General features: G+C 44.2%; 1 protein-coding gene across 1 annotated transcript in view; it reads left to right on the top strand.

The window, feature by feature from the left end:
• ric1 (RIC1 homolog, RAB6A GEF complex partner 1) overlaps nucleotides 1-16,587 on the top strand; it is a 58,402-nt gene that overhangs the window by 37,247 nt on the left and 4,568 nt on the right. The window contains 21 exon segments of the mRNA XM_030066139.1: nucleotides 1,854-1,945; nucleotides 2,953-3,041; nucleotides 4,174-4,318; nucleotides 4,426-4,474; nucleotides 5,627-5,803; nucleotides 7,538-7,759; nucleotides 8,343-8,381; nucleotides 8,949-9,059; nucleotides 9,584-9,673; nucleotides 9,811-9,971; nucleotides 11,752-11,857; nucleotides 11,859-11,891; nucleotides 11,995-12,111; nucleotides 12,496-12,903; nucleotides 13,011-13,052; nucleotides 13,054-13,323; nucleotides 13,469-13,627; nucleotides 14,109-14,245; nucleotides 14,943-15,223; nucleotides 15,522-15,734; nucleotides 15,981-16,158. Of these exon segments, the coding sequence (XP_029921999.1) occupies nucleotides 1,854-1,945; nucleotides 2,953-3,041; nucleotides 4,174-4,318; nucleotides 4,426-4,474; nucleotides 5,627-5,803; nucleotides 7,538-7,759; nucleotides 8,343-8,381; nucleotides 8,949-9,059; nucleotides 9,584-9,673; nucleotides 9,811-9,971; nucleotides 11,752-11,857; nucleotides 11,859-11,891; nucleotides 11,995-12,111; nucleotides 12,496-12,903; nucleotides 13,011-13,052; nucleotides 13,054-13,323; nucleotides 13,469-13,627; nucleotides 14,109-14,245; nucleotides 14,943-15,223; nucleotides 15,522-15,734; nucleotides 15,981-16,158 (3,119 nt within the window).

Here is a 16,587-nt window from a genome sequence, read left to right as displayed (position 1 = left end):
ATTGTAGTGGCTAAATCGTTAAAAAAGCCAACATGTTTGGACCACTGAAGGTCTTCCTCAGTGCTTATTCTGGTTTGTTGTTACCTTGAGAATTGACTTTGCTGTAGTGTGGCCATCCATTAAGTCTGACTGCAGTCCCATCTGGAAGCTGTTGACCCTCTGCAGGGGGACGAAGATGGCCTTCACTCATGTGAAGACAAGGGATCACACGCCACCCAATTCTGTCACTGCAAGTTCACAGTAAATTAAATAAATTATGTCCCCTGTTGCTTCTTCCTTCGTGGTACAGAGGACACACATTACATTTGCATTACAGAAGTTTTTTTTTTTTTCCCCACAAATGTATATGAGTGGTTAGAGGATGACAGGGATTAAGATTTTTTTTTTTTTTTTTTAGGATTTCTTTTACTTCCTATGTAAATGCATTCTTATTGGGATTGATGCAGGCCTGTTGCTACGTGAGGTTTATTACCACAAACTGCTTAAAACTGAATAGCAACTTATTAAAAAGTGGAGCAAATGGAGTGTGAATGGGCATTATTGTGAGACAGTTTCTCTCCCACTTGATTCTGTTGTTCTTGGTTGTTGAGCTAAACTCCCATCGGCTCTGGCCGGTGTCACCCTCTGATGTCAGTCTTGGACCATTTCGCAGTACATCAGTCTGATCACACCAACTCCAGTGAAATCCAACATGTTCAACATCCAACAGCCCAAAACTTTTCAGCCTACAAGATAATCTGTGCCCCTTTTTATTTCCATTTTTCATTAGGTTATTAGCAGGCTTCAGGCGCATCATGATGTTGCAGTATACCAAAGTATTTAGAAATCCCGGAGGTATGATTTTTAATACTGTCAAAAATGCAGATGCAGAGACACTGTATTCAGGTGATATGTTGTCACCAGACGTCACTCTGCTGGTGGAACAGGCAGCTGAGCTGAGAAAGATAGCGATAAAGTTACAGGCCTCTTCAAAAAGGAAGATGCCTCTGCTCCGGTTTGGAAGCATTGGAAGCATGAAAAAAATAGATCCTGTCCAAGCCTAGTTATTCGCTGTGGATGCTGTTTGGTTGGCTGGTGACTAGTGGGGTTCAAAAGCTTTGCCTGCGTCTTGAATTTGATTGACTATAATCAAGGCTTCAAAGCTCCTTGAATATCATTAAATAGAGTCTTTAATCCTTCAGGTCAGTTTTATAGATTTTAAAAGGTCTTAAAAATGTTGCCGTTTCAGCAGAGGCATTCAGAGCACAGTTCTGATGGCTCACCATTTTATTCATGGTTACTTCAGTGGTGACAGTGATCTTACATTTCATTTAAAAAGTCTTGCAAAATCTAAGGTCTACCTTTTTTTTTTTTTTTTTTTTTTAATGAAAAGACAACCTAAAATAGGAACAGCTGATTTTAGCTCTGGGCTGAGAAGCTCATTACAGAGAGAGGGAGAGGAAAGCCCACTCACTCAGGCCTGACAGACCTAACAAAAATTCAAAATGTTGTCCTTTTTTGCACAACAAAAGTGTGTTAGGACTGAGCAACCGAGTGTGCCGGCTTTTCTCTCTCTCTCAAAACAAAAATGCAAACAAGACGTCTGGTGATAATATGGATGCTAAGCCGCGTGAGACTTGGATCAGGATAATCCTCTCCTGTAGATTTTCTTACATTTAGGCTTATTAGTGCACAGTTAAGTTCAGTCGGAAACATTTAAAGGCCACCGACTTTCTTGTCAACTGTGGTGGTTAAAACGTTCAAAATGCCTGCTACTGGTTACTGATTAGCCACATCATGAACACATTGTAATTCCTAAAGGTTTCTGATGATGCGTGTGTGTGTGTGTGTGTGTGTGTGTGTGTGTTTTGCAGCAGCTACAGGGCGTCTGGGCAGCAGATGTGACTGATGGCACCTGTGTGGCCGTCAACAACAAATACAGGCTGATGGCCTTTGGCTGTGCCAGGTACGTGTTTGTGTGTGTGTGTGTGTGTGTGTGTGTGTGTGTGTGTGTGTGTGTGTGTGTGTGGTTTGTGTGTGTGTGTGCAACTTTCTGCTCGTGTCTCCTATAGCTTTACAATACGCTGTCGGGAAGACAACTTGTGTGTTTGTCTGCATCGGTGTGTGAGAGAGATTGATTGCTGTTCATGCGGTGTGTGTCCAGTGTGAGAATCTGTCAGTCTGTGTTTACCCAGAGTACCTAGTGTGTGCTCGTCAAAAACCCCTCATGGATTGTGCAATCTGCCAGTTTGGCAGCAATTTTTCTAACTTTCTCGCTCCTTGCTCTCCCTCTCAGTTTTTCATCTCCATGATTCACTTTTGTTCATGTACCTTTCTGTAACAAACACACACACACACACACACACACACTCACAGCCCTGCAGTTTGCCCTGTTATCACTTGTGTTATAAATATTCTTATGCAGGAAGCTATGTGAAGGTAAGGTAACACCTACAATCCAGTTTATTTGTACAGAAAACAAGCAGAAAGCTGACTAGTCAAAAAGAAGATTTCTCTGTATGTTTTTGTATGTTTGAGTATCTCTCTCATATGAAAATATACCTCTGATTGTGGTGATTTTGTATCAGAAAGAGCAAGCTATTTATGCTAGTTGGCAGTAATTGATGTAAATGGGAAAACCCGGCAGTCGATCATATAATCACACACAGATACACAATGCAAACAGTGAGCTGAGCCTCGTCCAGTGGTGTTGTTGGTATGGGGCTATGAAACGTGCGTGCATGTGAGCGTGCAGGCAGTTTGCTATGCGGACATGCAGGGAGTAGCCACCTGGAAACACAGCTTGGAGGTATTTCAGAGTAACAGACCGTAACCTTGGGCCGTAGTAATCTGTACAAAGGCTGTGTTCCAGTTCTGTTGTGCTTTTTCGGATGTTATGTGATTTTTTTTTTTGGCCTTATATTGCTGCAGTAAAAAGGTCATGACAGTTTGTGTGTGTTTGTATTTTTCCAGTGGCTCAGTGTTGGTGTACATGATCGACACCACAACAGGATCCATGCAGCTCTCCCACAAACTGGAGCTCACTCCGAAACACTACCCAGGTATTTACTATAGCACTGCTTCCTGCCGCTCTCCTCCTTTGTCTCCGCCTCCATCTGTCTGTCTCTCTTCTTTAACAGCTAAATGTCACACACACACACTCCCCTCAGTGTAGTTTGCACATCTTAAAGTGTCACCGTTCTCTCTCTGTGTTTGTTTCCACTCAGTTCACCTCCTCACAAGTCAGTCGCCTGCATTCAGGTCTGATACTGTAGCGCCCCCTAGTGGGTGATTTAAAATCCTGAGCCAACAGCATCCGAACGCACTCACATTTTGTTCTGTTGTCCGTAGAGTGAAGCTCTTAGTGTTCACATCCCTTGGAGAACCTGGCATTAGTAGTTATGGACTCACTGGGCTTACATCGAAGTGAAACAAACATAGGAAGATTATTTATTAGACATTCAGAATATAGTTTATAAGCGATGCACGTTTAAACAGGACAGAACTCTATTAGTCGTTTTCTTACATTCAAAAACAAAATCATTTGGAGGTAAAATATAAACAAATGGCAGTTATATATCTATTATAAGCCCATCTAGTTGCGCAGTGCATGAATTACACTGAGTAACGATACTCAATTCCTCTTGACTTTTTCCAGAATCAACATATTTCCAACACATTTTCGTAATTATTCTGGTCATCTTGCATTCAGTTCAGTGGAAATCCTTTGGCTTATTTATGCGCAGATGAACCTTGCCTAACATTTCACCTAAAACGTCCTCGGAGGTAAATTAATTGTTTACTCTGCCTGCATAGACGAACAGGGAAGTCACACATCCACTGTTACTTTTTCGACACCTTTGCTCACTTCCTGTTTGACTGTTCAGCAAAGAGAAAAGTGATTTTGACTGTACTGCCATTTGCTTTCTTGGTTTCACATGTCGTACGTTTGGCTTCTGTTGTTTGAAAGCACGGCAAACACCAGTCTGACTCTTCATATGGTTTGGTTGGACAAAATAACCACATCCACGTAATAGAGCAAACATGTGTGTGAACAGTTGCAGTGCATCACCGCCATCACATGAAGCCCAGAGATGAAGAATCAAAATCTGACATGAGACCCTGTGGTGCATCACAATAAATAAGTCCATTATGAACTCCATTCACTGCCTTTCTTTTCATTTTTCTGTTCAGACATCTACAACAAGACAGGCCCGGTCAAGCTCATCTGCTGGTCACCTGACTACAGCGTTGCCATGGTTACGTGGGAGTGTGGTGGCCTGTCACTGTGGAGTGTCTTCGGAGCTCATCTTATCTGCACTCTGGGAGAGGACTTTGCGTGGGTGGACACACACACACACACACACACACACACACACACACACACACACACATTACACCTCATTTCACGCAAACTTATAACAACCTTCCTGTTTCTTATTTCAGGTATCGTTCTGATGGTACCAAGAAGGACCCCATTAAAATCAGCTCTATGGTGAGCGTGCCGCTTAAAGCTTCACAGTTTTGTGTTTTATGCTCTGTATCATTTTCTCTCTCATGTGCATAGTATTTGTAATTAGGCAAAAAGCCTGATGTGCAGCATTTTTATCAGTGTTACACAGAGAGAGTTAAAACAATGGTCAAAGCCAATTGGTTTGAAGAGTTTTTAGACTTAATAGGGATGGAAAAAGCTACCGCCACCCTTAGGCACCTTGATCTGGGTCTAGAGGGATTGTGGGATACAGTCAGGTCATATTTGAGCTCCATAGGGGATTATGTGCAATGGTGTATAATCTAATGAGCTACAACATGAGGATTTTTAAGGATCTTTTGTTTAAAACAGCTACACTAAGTACTTACTGATGCCCTCCTCCCCACTCTGTTAAATAAAAAAAAAATGTATTTAAGGAGGAACTTTTGAAAAAAGCAGTTTGATAGCTTGGTTTTAAATTCTGAGGGAGGGGCCTTTTTAACCAACATTATCTTTTTTCCATTCAGTCAATTTATGAAACAGTTTTGGTTTATACTTCCAAAATCAATTTACATGAAAAGGCACTTCAGTCAGTGAGGAGATATTTATTATGTCTGCTGTTCTATACTAAAACAAATTAGAAAACAATGCATTTTGAAATAATAGGCCTTAGGTGAATTGATCTCCATCCCTGTTGTCATCAAGCTGAGTGCTGACAGAGCAGGAATCTTAATGTAGATATGTCTTTTTTGTTTTGTTTTGTTTTTAATTTCTCTTGGTACTAGTCCAGTCAGTGTTGGGAAATTTGTCATTCTGCATTAGCAGTCACACAGGCCTGATAAAAACAGTGCTTTTAAATAGAAACCCATCATGTTGACCATCATGTTCATAAAGATATCAGGACATCAGCTTCCCAACCCTGACATCCTTGATAACAAAAATATCTGCTGAAAATCAAATGCGACATATTTTTAAGCTTCAGTACTCGGTACATGGCACGCTATGGTGGCAATGATTGGCAATGATTTTTTTTTTCTTGCCCATTATTTTAAATGTTTCTGTGCAGTTGGCATGTTTTTTCCTTTTAGGAACAGTGCTAGCCTGTTACATATTAAATGCATTTGAACATGTAACCATAGTATCTATATTGAAACTCATGTGTTGCTGCCTCTCCAGAGCTGGGGAGCAGAGGGCTACCATCTGTGGGTGATCCCCACCAAACCGGAGAGGAGGAGACAGGAGGAGCAGCAGGACCAGGAGGAAGAGATGGAGACGCCTCCTCGCTCCTCACTGCAGGCTGGCATTCTGCAGTTTCACTTCATCAAGAGCGCCCTCACTGTTAACCCGTGCACGGTGAGAGGAATGATGGAGACACACAAGAGATGTGGGGCGTCATCGGGGCAGGGGACAGAGAACCCTCTCCAGACTGGATGGAGGTTTCTGCGTCCACAGAGCAGACTAAAGTTATTATTGTTGTTCAGTCTCTTAAAATGTTACATTGCAGGTTGTGGAAAGCTGCGTTTTCAGTTGAAGCAGCTTGCTAAACCTTTTAATTCCACCGTCAGCAGTTGGTGGTCCACTAATTGAATGAACTACTCCTTTAGAGGTTTTGATATCTCTGACTGTAGCATTGGTCCCCAAGTGCAGAGTAATTAAATGAGTTTTTGTGTGGTCAGATATATAGAAGATTTTTTTTATATAGATGTTACAGACTGTTGCACCTGGGACACAACATATTCAACTCTTCCTCTGTGCAAGCCTGTTTTGACTCCAGCCCTAAGTTCACCCTGTTCTCTCCTGAGCAAATGATCAGCAGTCGTCTCCATGTCTGATTCACGCAGATTCAGTCATGGTTAGAACTTGTTCTCCAGTCGTAAAGCCAGTGGTGACTGTGGTTTCTGCGTGTTGGCAAAGAAAGTGTCTGCTAGTGAATGATGTGGTGTTGTAGGCTGTGTCCCATGTGAGAGCAGAGATATTTTATTATCTGTGAGGCTTTGTGCCAAGCTTATACCAGCTGGCTCGGATGGATTAACTGGTACTGGATCAGTTTCTACTTAGTTTTGGGAACATTATTGAATCATTCACCTCGTGCTTTATGTTGTGCCAGGCTGTGCTGACTCATCGATGGGAGACACTGGTATGTGTGGTGAAGTGTTCAGATACATCCAAGAAAACAAACTTCAGGCACTGAAGCATGGGGGAGGAGCAGGACTCGTGGGTCAATTTTTAAAAGCCTTTTTCCTCTCATGGCTAGTTGGTATAACAAGAAATAAAAAAGAGATACTGAAAGTGTGTCATAAAATTGGCCGTGCAGTGAATATCTGGGTAATGCTGTGTTACAGTCTGGCAGTCTGGACATTTTGAAGATATACAGGTGCTCAAAAAATAAAAATTCCACAAACCTAACCCTAGCTTCGGCAAAGTATGTTCATTTATGCACTCAATACTTGGTTGGGGCTCCTCTTGCATGTATGGCCACATCAATGCAGCACGACATGGAGGCAGTCAGCCTGTGGCTCTGCTGAGGTGTTATGGAGGCCCAGGTTGCTGTGATAGCGGCTTTCAGCTCGTCTGGAGAAGCGAGAGGAGGCATAGTGTTATCTGCTGCACACTCAGACTGGTATGGCACACAGTTGTGTCACACAAATCGAATAAGAAGTTTAAAAATACCATCGATCACAATCTATGGGTGCTTTCCTAAGGTGTAATCCTTACGATCCAGTTGTTAGCAGGAAGGAACCACTGTTCATGGTTTAAGCAATGCATCAAGAAAATCTGAACATGGGGAAGCAGAGCAAAGTAGAGAGCGAAAGTGTCTCTAAAATACCATAAAATGATCTTTAGGGGTGCAAAAAATACCATTGGAAAAAAATAGTAATGATGCTGCCAGCAAGAACGAGTCATGTCACTAGCATGTGCCATTTCAAAGAAAACTGAGATTAAATGTTGGTGTTAGAGGAAACAAATAAACTCAATATGACCACTTGTTTACACTCACAGAGGCACATGTGATGTGCACACACACGCACACACATACACACCAAGTATAACACATTTGTCCTGTCTGCTGCTCTCTCCTTTCAACAGAGTAACCAGGAGCAGGTGCTACTCCATGGTGAAGACCGGCTCTACCTGACCTGTGGTGACCCCACGCAGGTCCACAGCACCTCTGACACACACATCACACACCCTCACACACACATACACCCACGGGACAGCAGCCCGCTGCACCATCCCCCCAGCCCCAACTCCTCTCTCTCTCAGGGACTCAGCACTTTACTGGGACACAAGCACTGGCACGTGGTCCAGGTAAGGACCCACAGGTTTCAGTATGAATACACACGCTCATCGATAGAGCTGACCGCAGGCTGTACAGTAGTATCATTAGTAGCGTTAGTACAGTCCACACAGTAAGGCACAAGCACCTTTTGACTTTAGCCTGGACTTTGGGACTGCCAGCCTTGCAGGAATGTAAAGAGCAGGCCGGCTTTTATAGGCAGTGAGAAGGTCAGAGAGCTAGCTAGGAGCCAGACCAGTCTGAGATTTCAAAGTAATCAATAAAACTTTAAAATCCACTCCAGACCACCCACAGTTCGCCAGTGGCAGGATGCAAGTATTGGTGTAATGTGCTCATGTTTTTTTTGGAGAGGGTGTCCAGCTGTGTGAAGTCGATGGTGTTAAAAAAAACAAGCCTGTGTGCTCCGAAAACCTTCCTTAGATTAAAGAGAAAGTAAAAACAGTGAGAACAGAAACATTATAAGATGCTAACAGTTGTAAGTAAGCAGAAAATGTCGTCGCATCAGCAGGCTGCTCACTTGATTCAACAAGTGAAGTGTCTTTGTGTGTGTGAGTATGTATTGATTTGTGTAATCATTTCTTTCTTTTCCTCTAGATTCACAGCACATACCTAGAGAGCAACTGGCCTATACGGGTAAGTGTGTGTGTGTGTGTGTGTGTGTGTGTGTGTGTATGTGTTACACTTTTCAGACAGTATTTTGAAATACTATATTATCAAATGCGTGGAATTTTTGCTTTGTTGGTACATCCCTTAAAGCAAGTTTGAGGAATCCCATCAGTGACAGAGAGCGTCTCTCCTGTGCTGACTCTCTCTCTGAAATGGTCCGGCCCTCAGTGTGTCGTTGTGTATAGAAAACACCAGGCACTACACACATGTTTACAACTCTCGCTTTGCCCAGGTCCTGTGTGTACACAGACTGTAAATGCTGCTGTGTGCAAGTTTGCAGAGCAGTTACAATGTGTTTACAAAGTAAACCGATTCCCCGGGACCACAAGTGTGTGTATACAAACAGGATTACCTGTACAGCAGGTGCGAGAGAAGTGTTAGTGTCAATGACAAAACAGATTTTGTCAATATGAATATTCCAGGACTTGACGACTATCCATGTTGTGTTTGTTTTGTTATTGTGTGTGTGTGTGTGTGTGTGTGTGTGTGTGTGTGTGTGTGTGTGTGTGTGTGTGTGTGTGTGTGTGCATATAGTTTGCAGCCATAGACACAACAGGCCAGTGTATGGCTGTCGCAGGGAGGCGAGGCTTTGCACACTACTCCTTATACACCAGGAAATGGAAGCTGTTTGGAAATATCACTCAGGTATGTGATGCCAGATAGAATTCAGTGGGAAAGGACAACTAAAAGCATACAAACAGAATACAAAATAAGGCATACATAGATAAAATGGTCAATTTAAGCACAGTTTGGTACCACAAAAACAGAGAAAATAGTGTAAACAGGGTCAGGAGCTAATGCATTCGTTATGATATGGAGAGTTTTACACATTTGGCACATGCAAATGGGCATGTCCCTGAGTTACCACTGTCCCCCAATAAAATATTTTACCACCCTATGGCTCACTAAAATGATCAACATACACTGGCAAAATTAAATTGACCTCTCCTGGCAATACTAATGCTGTCCTGAGAGGGTTTAGTTTGTAGGTATCAGATTCACACTGCAGTTAAAAACTTTCTGGGCTGCCCAGAATAGAAAGAAGAAACTCACTGTGATGAGTGTGTTTATTTTTTTGAATGAAACACAGTGACCAGTTTGTTTTTGTACACTAGTGAATGCCCATTTTGTGTGTGTGTGTGTGTGTGTGTGTGCGCGTGTGTTTGTAGGAGCAGAACATGACGGTGACAGGAGGTCTGGCTTGGTGGAATGACTTTGTGGTCGTCGCCTGTTACAATTTCATACACCAGCAAGAGGAGGTGAGACTGAAGCTTCACACACACACACACACACACACATACATTTTTTATGACTGTTGTTAAATCCTCCTCTTCCTCCAGCCTAAAAACAGAAAGTTACGTTAGTTATGATAACTTCTCCCCCCTCGTGTCTCCAGCTGAGGCTGTACCTGCGGTCATCCAACTTGGACAACGCTTTCGCCTCGGTCACAAAGCTGCACTCTGACACGCTGCTGCTCAACGTCTTCAGAGACATGGTCATCCTGTTCAGAGCCGACTGCTCCATCTGCCTGTACAGTATAGAGAGGAGGAATGACGGGTACGCCACCACGTGCACACGTTCACCTCCAGTCTGACATCACTGGGCCTGTGATGATTACAGCCATACCTCATTCTTCTTCCTAGGTCATCTCACATTAAGACTTTCAGTTTAGTGATTCAGCTGCTTCGTTGTTTTATTAATTTACCTAAACCACACTACTTTAACCCTCAGATTACCCCTGGACATTTTTGTCCACCTCTCATACTTTTCCAACTCCCCACGGTCAAATGAAAGGTCATTGGTGCCTGATTTTTGGTAAGGAGGTGTACCTTAGGGTAAACTCTGGATGTCCTGAGTTTTAGCATGAAAGACCATTTTTTTGGACTCGTAATGCAATTTAAAAACATCCATGACTCTTCGTGGACAAAAATGTCCATGAAGTGGGCCCATTTTTACATGTAAATTTTAAACTTCATATTTTTATGATTTTTTTTTTTAATAAATTGGTTGCAATACATGAGAAAACTCTGCTGGTGAAATTGTTTCTCAATTGGACAACATTTACCCCTCTCTCATCGACCTTGAAGTTTAGCCATAGACTTAACACGGTCTTTTTTCACACGTGAATAGGGAAAAAATTTTATCCTATAGATATCACCATGAAACTTACTAAGTTGATTACTTACAATAAGCCAAACAAAAAATGTATTACAAGTTCTTTGAAATTCTTTGTTTACATGAGCATATTTCAAGTTGAACTTTAAGTTTAGCCAGTTTTCAACACGATCCTTATATGTTTTTGCAGCAAAAACAACTGGTCAGGAAGGGGGTAAAATCTTGAAACCCATGTCAAAAGTGATTTCCATGTTTAGTCAAGACCCAGCTCTATATGGGTCACAAATATTTTGGGAGGAACTGCTTAAAACAGAGGTCTAAATGTCACTCTCTATAGGTGGACGTTTTTGTCCAGGGGTCATGGATGTCGTAACAATTGAAGGAGCATCTGAGGGTTAAACTCAACAATTTGTGTCTGACTTTAACCCTTTCCTAACCTAATGATATTTGTTTTAATGACAGGCAGCCATGACAAGTCAATGCTGTTCTTTGGTTCATCTTTGTTATTATTTACTTGGAAACTATTTATTTTCCTGTGCCTAAATGTAAAGTTTTCTCATTCTTAAATTTCAACATATCCCCCAACCGAGTAATTGTCCCTGAGGATTGGCCGAAATGCTTTACCTCATGGCTCTAAACTTGGTGCTTTTTCTATGTGTAGTAGCAGAGTTATGTGTTGAAATGCAGGCGGACCACAGTTTCATGACCACATGCTCATTCTGTGTTTCCTAAATAGTTTTTTCAGTTTTGCAAGTCGAGCACAGTTTCTCCCGTTCACACACAAGAGGGAAATCCTTGGCATGAGTAGTCATCAGTAGTGTTACTCAGCAGCTTTTTTCCCTCGGGAAACGAGGCTTTGAGGAAAAGTAATAGACCTAATATCCATCACATGACAGCGCTCGGCCCCAGCTTTACGTTCAGCTGTGACCAGTGTGCGTCTGTAATGAGAGGCGTTCAGCCGGCCTCAAAGCTTTGACTTTATCTCTTACTTGAGTGTTTTTTCAGTCAAGTCGCTCTGGCGTGAGTAAGAGTTAATTGGGTTTGCAGTGCACCTACCTAACTAAAGTATTTCAAGAATCCTCAAGACTCTGCTTATTTCATAAGTCGAACTCATATGGAAGTAATTCTCCAACTCCAGCTCAGTTTTTCCTTGTGTATGAGTGCTTTCCTTTCAAACTCAGGATTGGGCCTTACATAAGTGTATTTCAACTTGTTTTTCCAGTCCCAGCCCATCAGCCAGTGTGGAGCTGCTCCAGGAGGTGTCCATGTCTCGCTACATCCCTCACCCCGCCCTCGTAGTCTCCGTCACGCTCACGTCGGTGCGCACCGGAGACTGGAATCACATTCAAAGCCCCGCAGCAGGTAAAGCAGGAACATGATCACACACACAATTTGTATACCTTTATTGACATAAATCTGTAGCTGTAAGTGTGTGTGTTTGCATGTCCATGTCCACCCACCTCAGGCCTGCATGGCAGAGAGTATCATGTTGAACCTGGCTGGCCAGTTGATCATGCTACAAAGGGACCGTTCAGGACCCCAGGTACGAGAGAAGGAGACCCCTGCCAACCATAAGAAGCTGGTGAGTTGAAACGTCTCTTGTGGAACAACAGGCTTTTTATTTTTCCACCAGTTTTACCTTTAATCAGGAGATACATGCCAACTTGTGTTTTTTCCCTCCCATGTTGCAAAATACAGTTCCAGTCACCATACTTGATTTGAGAAGATGTGTTAACTACAGTGCTTTTTCAGATTAGCTATCTTAGTCATATCCAGTCAATAATAGTTATAATTTTTTAAATCTTGTTGTCTTCTTGTTCAGAGCATGAAAAAGTTTGAAAAGCCCTGTGTAAAGTGGCAAAGAAATGTTCATTTGCATTTGTAAGAATTATGAAACATAGAGCAAAAACTATGTAGTTGTGCATCTTTTGATTGATGATTCGCTCCGTCTTTCTCTCTCCTCCAGCTACCATTTTGTCCTCCGGTAGTGTTGGCCCAGTGTGTCGAGAACGTGTGGACGACCTGTCGCTCCAACAGGAAGAAGCGCCACCTGCTGGAGGCCCTGTGGTTGTCATGTGGGGAGGCGGGCATGAAAGTCTGGCTGCCGCTGTTTCCCCGGGACCATCGCAAGCCCCACTCCTTCCTCTCCAGACGCATCATGCTGCCGTTCCATATCAACATCTACCCTCTGGCTGTGCTGTTTGAGGACGCCCTGGTGCTGGGAGCCACCAACGAGACGGTGCTGTATGACGGCCTGCAGGGAGCCTCCGAGCCACTGGAGGCGCTGTTCCCTTACTGCACCGTTGAGAGGACCTCGCAGATCTACCTCCACCACATCCTGAGGCAGCTGCTGGTTCGCAACCTGGGCGAGCAGGTAAATAGTGGGGGCTCATATTTTGTCACTTAATAGTCGAGCTGAAAAATATGGGAAAAAAAAAAACTTTCACTTAACGTGTCTTCTTCATGTTTACTGTCCCACAGGCGCTGCTCCTGGCCCAGTCATGCGCCTCCCTCCCCTACTTCCCCTCATGTCATGGAGCTGATGGTGCACGTGGTGCTGGAGGAAGAGGCTACATCGCGGGAGCCCATCCCCGACCCGCTGCTGCCCACCGTGGCCAAGTTCATCACAGAGTTCCCCCTGTTCCTCCAGACCATCGTTCACTGTGCCAGGAAGACAGAGTACGCTCTGTGGAACTACCTGTTTGCGGCCGTAGGAAACCCCAAGGATCTGTTTGAGGAGTGTCTCATGGCGCAGGATCTGGATACAGCAGCCTCGTATCTGATCATACTCCAGGTAGGGGCTGTGAATGGGAAGACACACTCACACACTTTGTACACAACTTGGAAACGCCTGTCATGCTACACACCTGAATGATGATTATATTTTGAAGTGGGAAGACCGTCCTCTTCTCATCTTTATTTGTCTTCTCCCTGTCCAGAACATGGAGGTGCCGGCAGTGAGCAGACAACACGCCACTCTGCTCTTCAACACGGCTCTGGAGCAGGGCAAGTGGGACCTCTGCCGGCACATGATCCGATTCCTCAAAGCCATTGGCTCTGGGGAGATGGAGACCCCGCCCCCAACACCCACCACTCAGGTGAACATCTTCAGATACTGATTTTTTTTTTTTTTTTTTTTAATGCCTTTGTACTGGTGACAGCTGTGACTGAAGGCATCCTGTTGTCAGGTTGTCCGTCCCATTCTTATGAACGCAATATTCCAGGAACGCCTTTGGGAATGTTTTCAAATTTGGCACAAACATCCACTCGGACTCTAATGCACTGATTTAGATGTTAGAGGTTAAAGGGCAACGTCACTTTGACCTCACAAATCAGTTTGTGGACATAACTCAAGAATTCATACACCATTATGACAAAGTTTCCCACAAATGTCCAATAGGCTGAAATGATGAAGGCATGATATGTTACATCCAAAAGATCAAAGGCTGGTGGAGGCATACAGCCACGAGGCAGCAAGTCTAGAGCCACAAGTAAAAGTCCAAATCAAGGGATGGATGGCAGATGGGAGTGAACTGTTACATAAACACATAGCGAGTTATACTCTGTCTGTGTCTTCAGGAACCAAGCTCAACTGGGGGTTTTGAGTTCTTTAGAAACCGCAGCATCAGCCTGTCCCAGTCAGCAGACGCTATTGCAACGGGCAAGTTCAACCTGCAGAAGACCTTCAGCATGCCCACTGGACCCTCTGCTAAAGGGTATAGACACACACACACACACTCAAATGCACACACACTGCCCTACAAGTCACATGTTACAGGCAGCCGGTTGTGGGTACGTTATGAAACAGATCCATTTGAAATAGAAGCCGTGTGTAACAAATCCATCCGTAGTTGTGTCTGACAGCATTTCCCGCTCCTGTTCCTATTTACATGTGTATCTTTTTCCACGTTATGGACGCACACTGTTTAAAACTCTCCTATCTTAGTTCAACATGCACATTTTAATTTGCATTCGGCAGCTTTGGCTGCTTCACTTCACGTCTCAACTGGTGAGGAGCAGACTGAAGGATTTGCAGTCCATTCAGTGGGAGATTAGGCGCTCTGATTCATTTGATCAACATTTTTTTTTTTTTTACCAACTGCCAGTGCTGGATCTACACAAAATGCTTAAAGTAGACTGCCTAAACCCTCTTATGCTGAGAAGAAAACTGTTGTCTCTCACTGTCTTGTACAAGTGCTCATAGGCCTTGGTCTGATAGTTATTTTTATGCTTCATTTCACACTGATACATTCCTCTCTTCTCTTTATCTACATGTAAGGCCACTGTGATGCGACTCCTCCCTCATCGTGCCTAAATAATCTCTCTCTCCTCTCTCTCGCGCTCATGCTGCCACATATAAAGAATTCTATATGATCTTTGTCTCTTCTTTTTCTCTCCCTGGCTCCTCTCCAGTCGGGATGTGGAATGCGCAGAGAACATGTACATCGACATGATGCTGTGGCGCCACGCCCGCCACCTCCTGGAGCAAGTGCGGCTCCGGGACCTGGGCTGCTTCTCTGCTCAGCTGGGCTTTGAGCTCATTGGCTGGTTGTGCCGCGAGCGAAACCGCGTGGCCCGCGTCGAGGACTTCGTCATGGCACTGAAGAGGCTCCACAAGGACTTTCTTTGGCCCTTCCCTGTCATTCCTGTCGGCAGCCTCAGCTCACCACTGAGGAATGGACGATGTCGCACAGGTGAGTGACGCAGAATCCAGGAAATACAGGGCGGCTTTGAAAAAGTAACCACATTAAAGGCTGAGGAGTTGATTTGTGCAGCAGTTGTTTTTCAAGTGGTTGCTTTCACTGTGCTGTTTTTTGTCTCACGTATCAAAAACATCTGTAAACATAACCCTTTGGACTTGAAATAGGCCAGTCAGTGGCTGAAGGGCTGTGGCACAACTTCCACTCTGCCTTCAAGTTGAATGTGTTTGAAATGTGCATCATCTGGGGCTTTAGCTCACTACACCACACTTCTCTTTGCTGTCTTTTCAAGTGCTGAGCACACGGCTGCTGAAGTCCCAGTCGGCTGACAGCCTGTTGAACAGTGACATGGACACAGTGCCCCCTCAGGCAGCTCCTGGGAACCACACCTGGCTGGACAGTCTGGGGCCGAGGGCCAAAGACATGGACACTGCCTCCTCCGCTCACTCCCACCACCACACACCACAGACGCATGACGCATTCCTCTCACCGCTCACCAACAAAGGTAATCAGACCTGAATAATTCTCTCATATGCCTTCACTTCAAAAGCTTTTATTCGCAAAGCTTCATCAGCACCTCTTAGCTTTTACCTCTTTGAGACGAATCAGCTCAGTGATGTCTGTTATTTCTACACAGGAAACTCAACCACTACCCTTTTTCCTCAGTGTTTCCCTTTCATAATGCATCTTCTCTTTTTGTCTTTGCTCCTCTTCTTTCTTTAATTACTTCTTCCATTCCTCGCCCCCTCAGTGGAGGAGTACAGTATTGGCTCGGCCACAGACCTGACGGAGACCAGCTCGGTGGTGGATGGTGATTGGACCATGGTGGATGAGAACTCTTCCACTCTGAGCCTGAGCCAGGCGGAGCTGGAGCACATCTCCATGGAGCTCGCCAACAAAGGCCCACACAAGTCCCAGGTGCAGCTCAGGTGAGGAATCAGCAACCTACGCTCTCCCACTGCAGGTCCCTGGAACACAGGAACCCTTTTGAGGTACCAGGAACCCAAACCCCTTTTTGCACCAGAGGGTCCAGACCCTCTTTTTGCTCCTGAGTTCCTGGGCCCCAAACGGTCCCTGCAACCGGAGTAGCACTGGCTGAGTTCCTGGGGTCTGTCTGATTGGAGTTTATCTCACATAAACGGTGCAAAAGTGTCGCCCCTGTCTGTTGTAAAAATGGGAGCAAGCATCCTCAAACACAAATTATTGAAAGACCATTCTATCAAGCTCATTCTGCTTATAACTGACAGAAAAAAACATACCGTTTGTCTCCGTTTGACACTTCACTCACCTTATTTTTGTCAAAGTTTTACCAACAGTCTCTTAACAATTGTGCATCAAGCAGAGCCAGACATCCCTTC

The sequence above is a fragment of the Myripristis murdjan genome, chromosome 12 (assembly GCF_902150065.1).
Source record: "Myripristis murdjan chromosome 12, fMyrMur1.1, whole genome shotgun sequence".
NCBI classification, from domain to species: Eukaryota; Metazoa; Chordata; class Actinopteri; order Holocentriformes; family Holocentridae; genus Myripristis; species Myripristis murdjan.
This window is presented reverse-complemented; position numbering and strand designations above follow the sequence as displayed.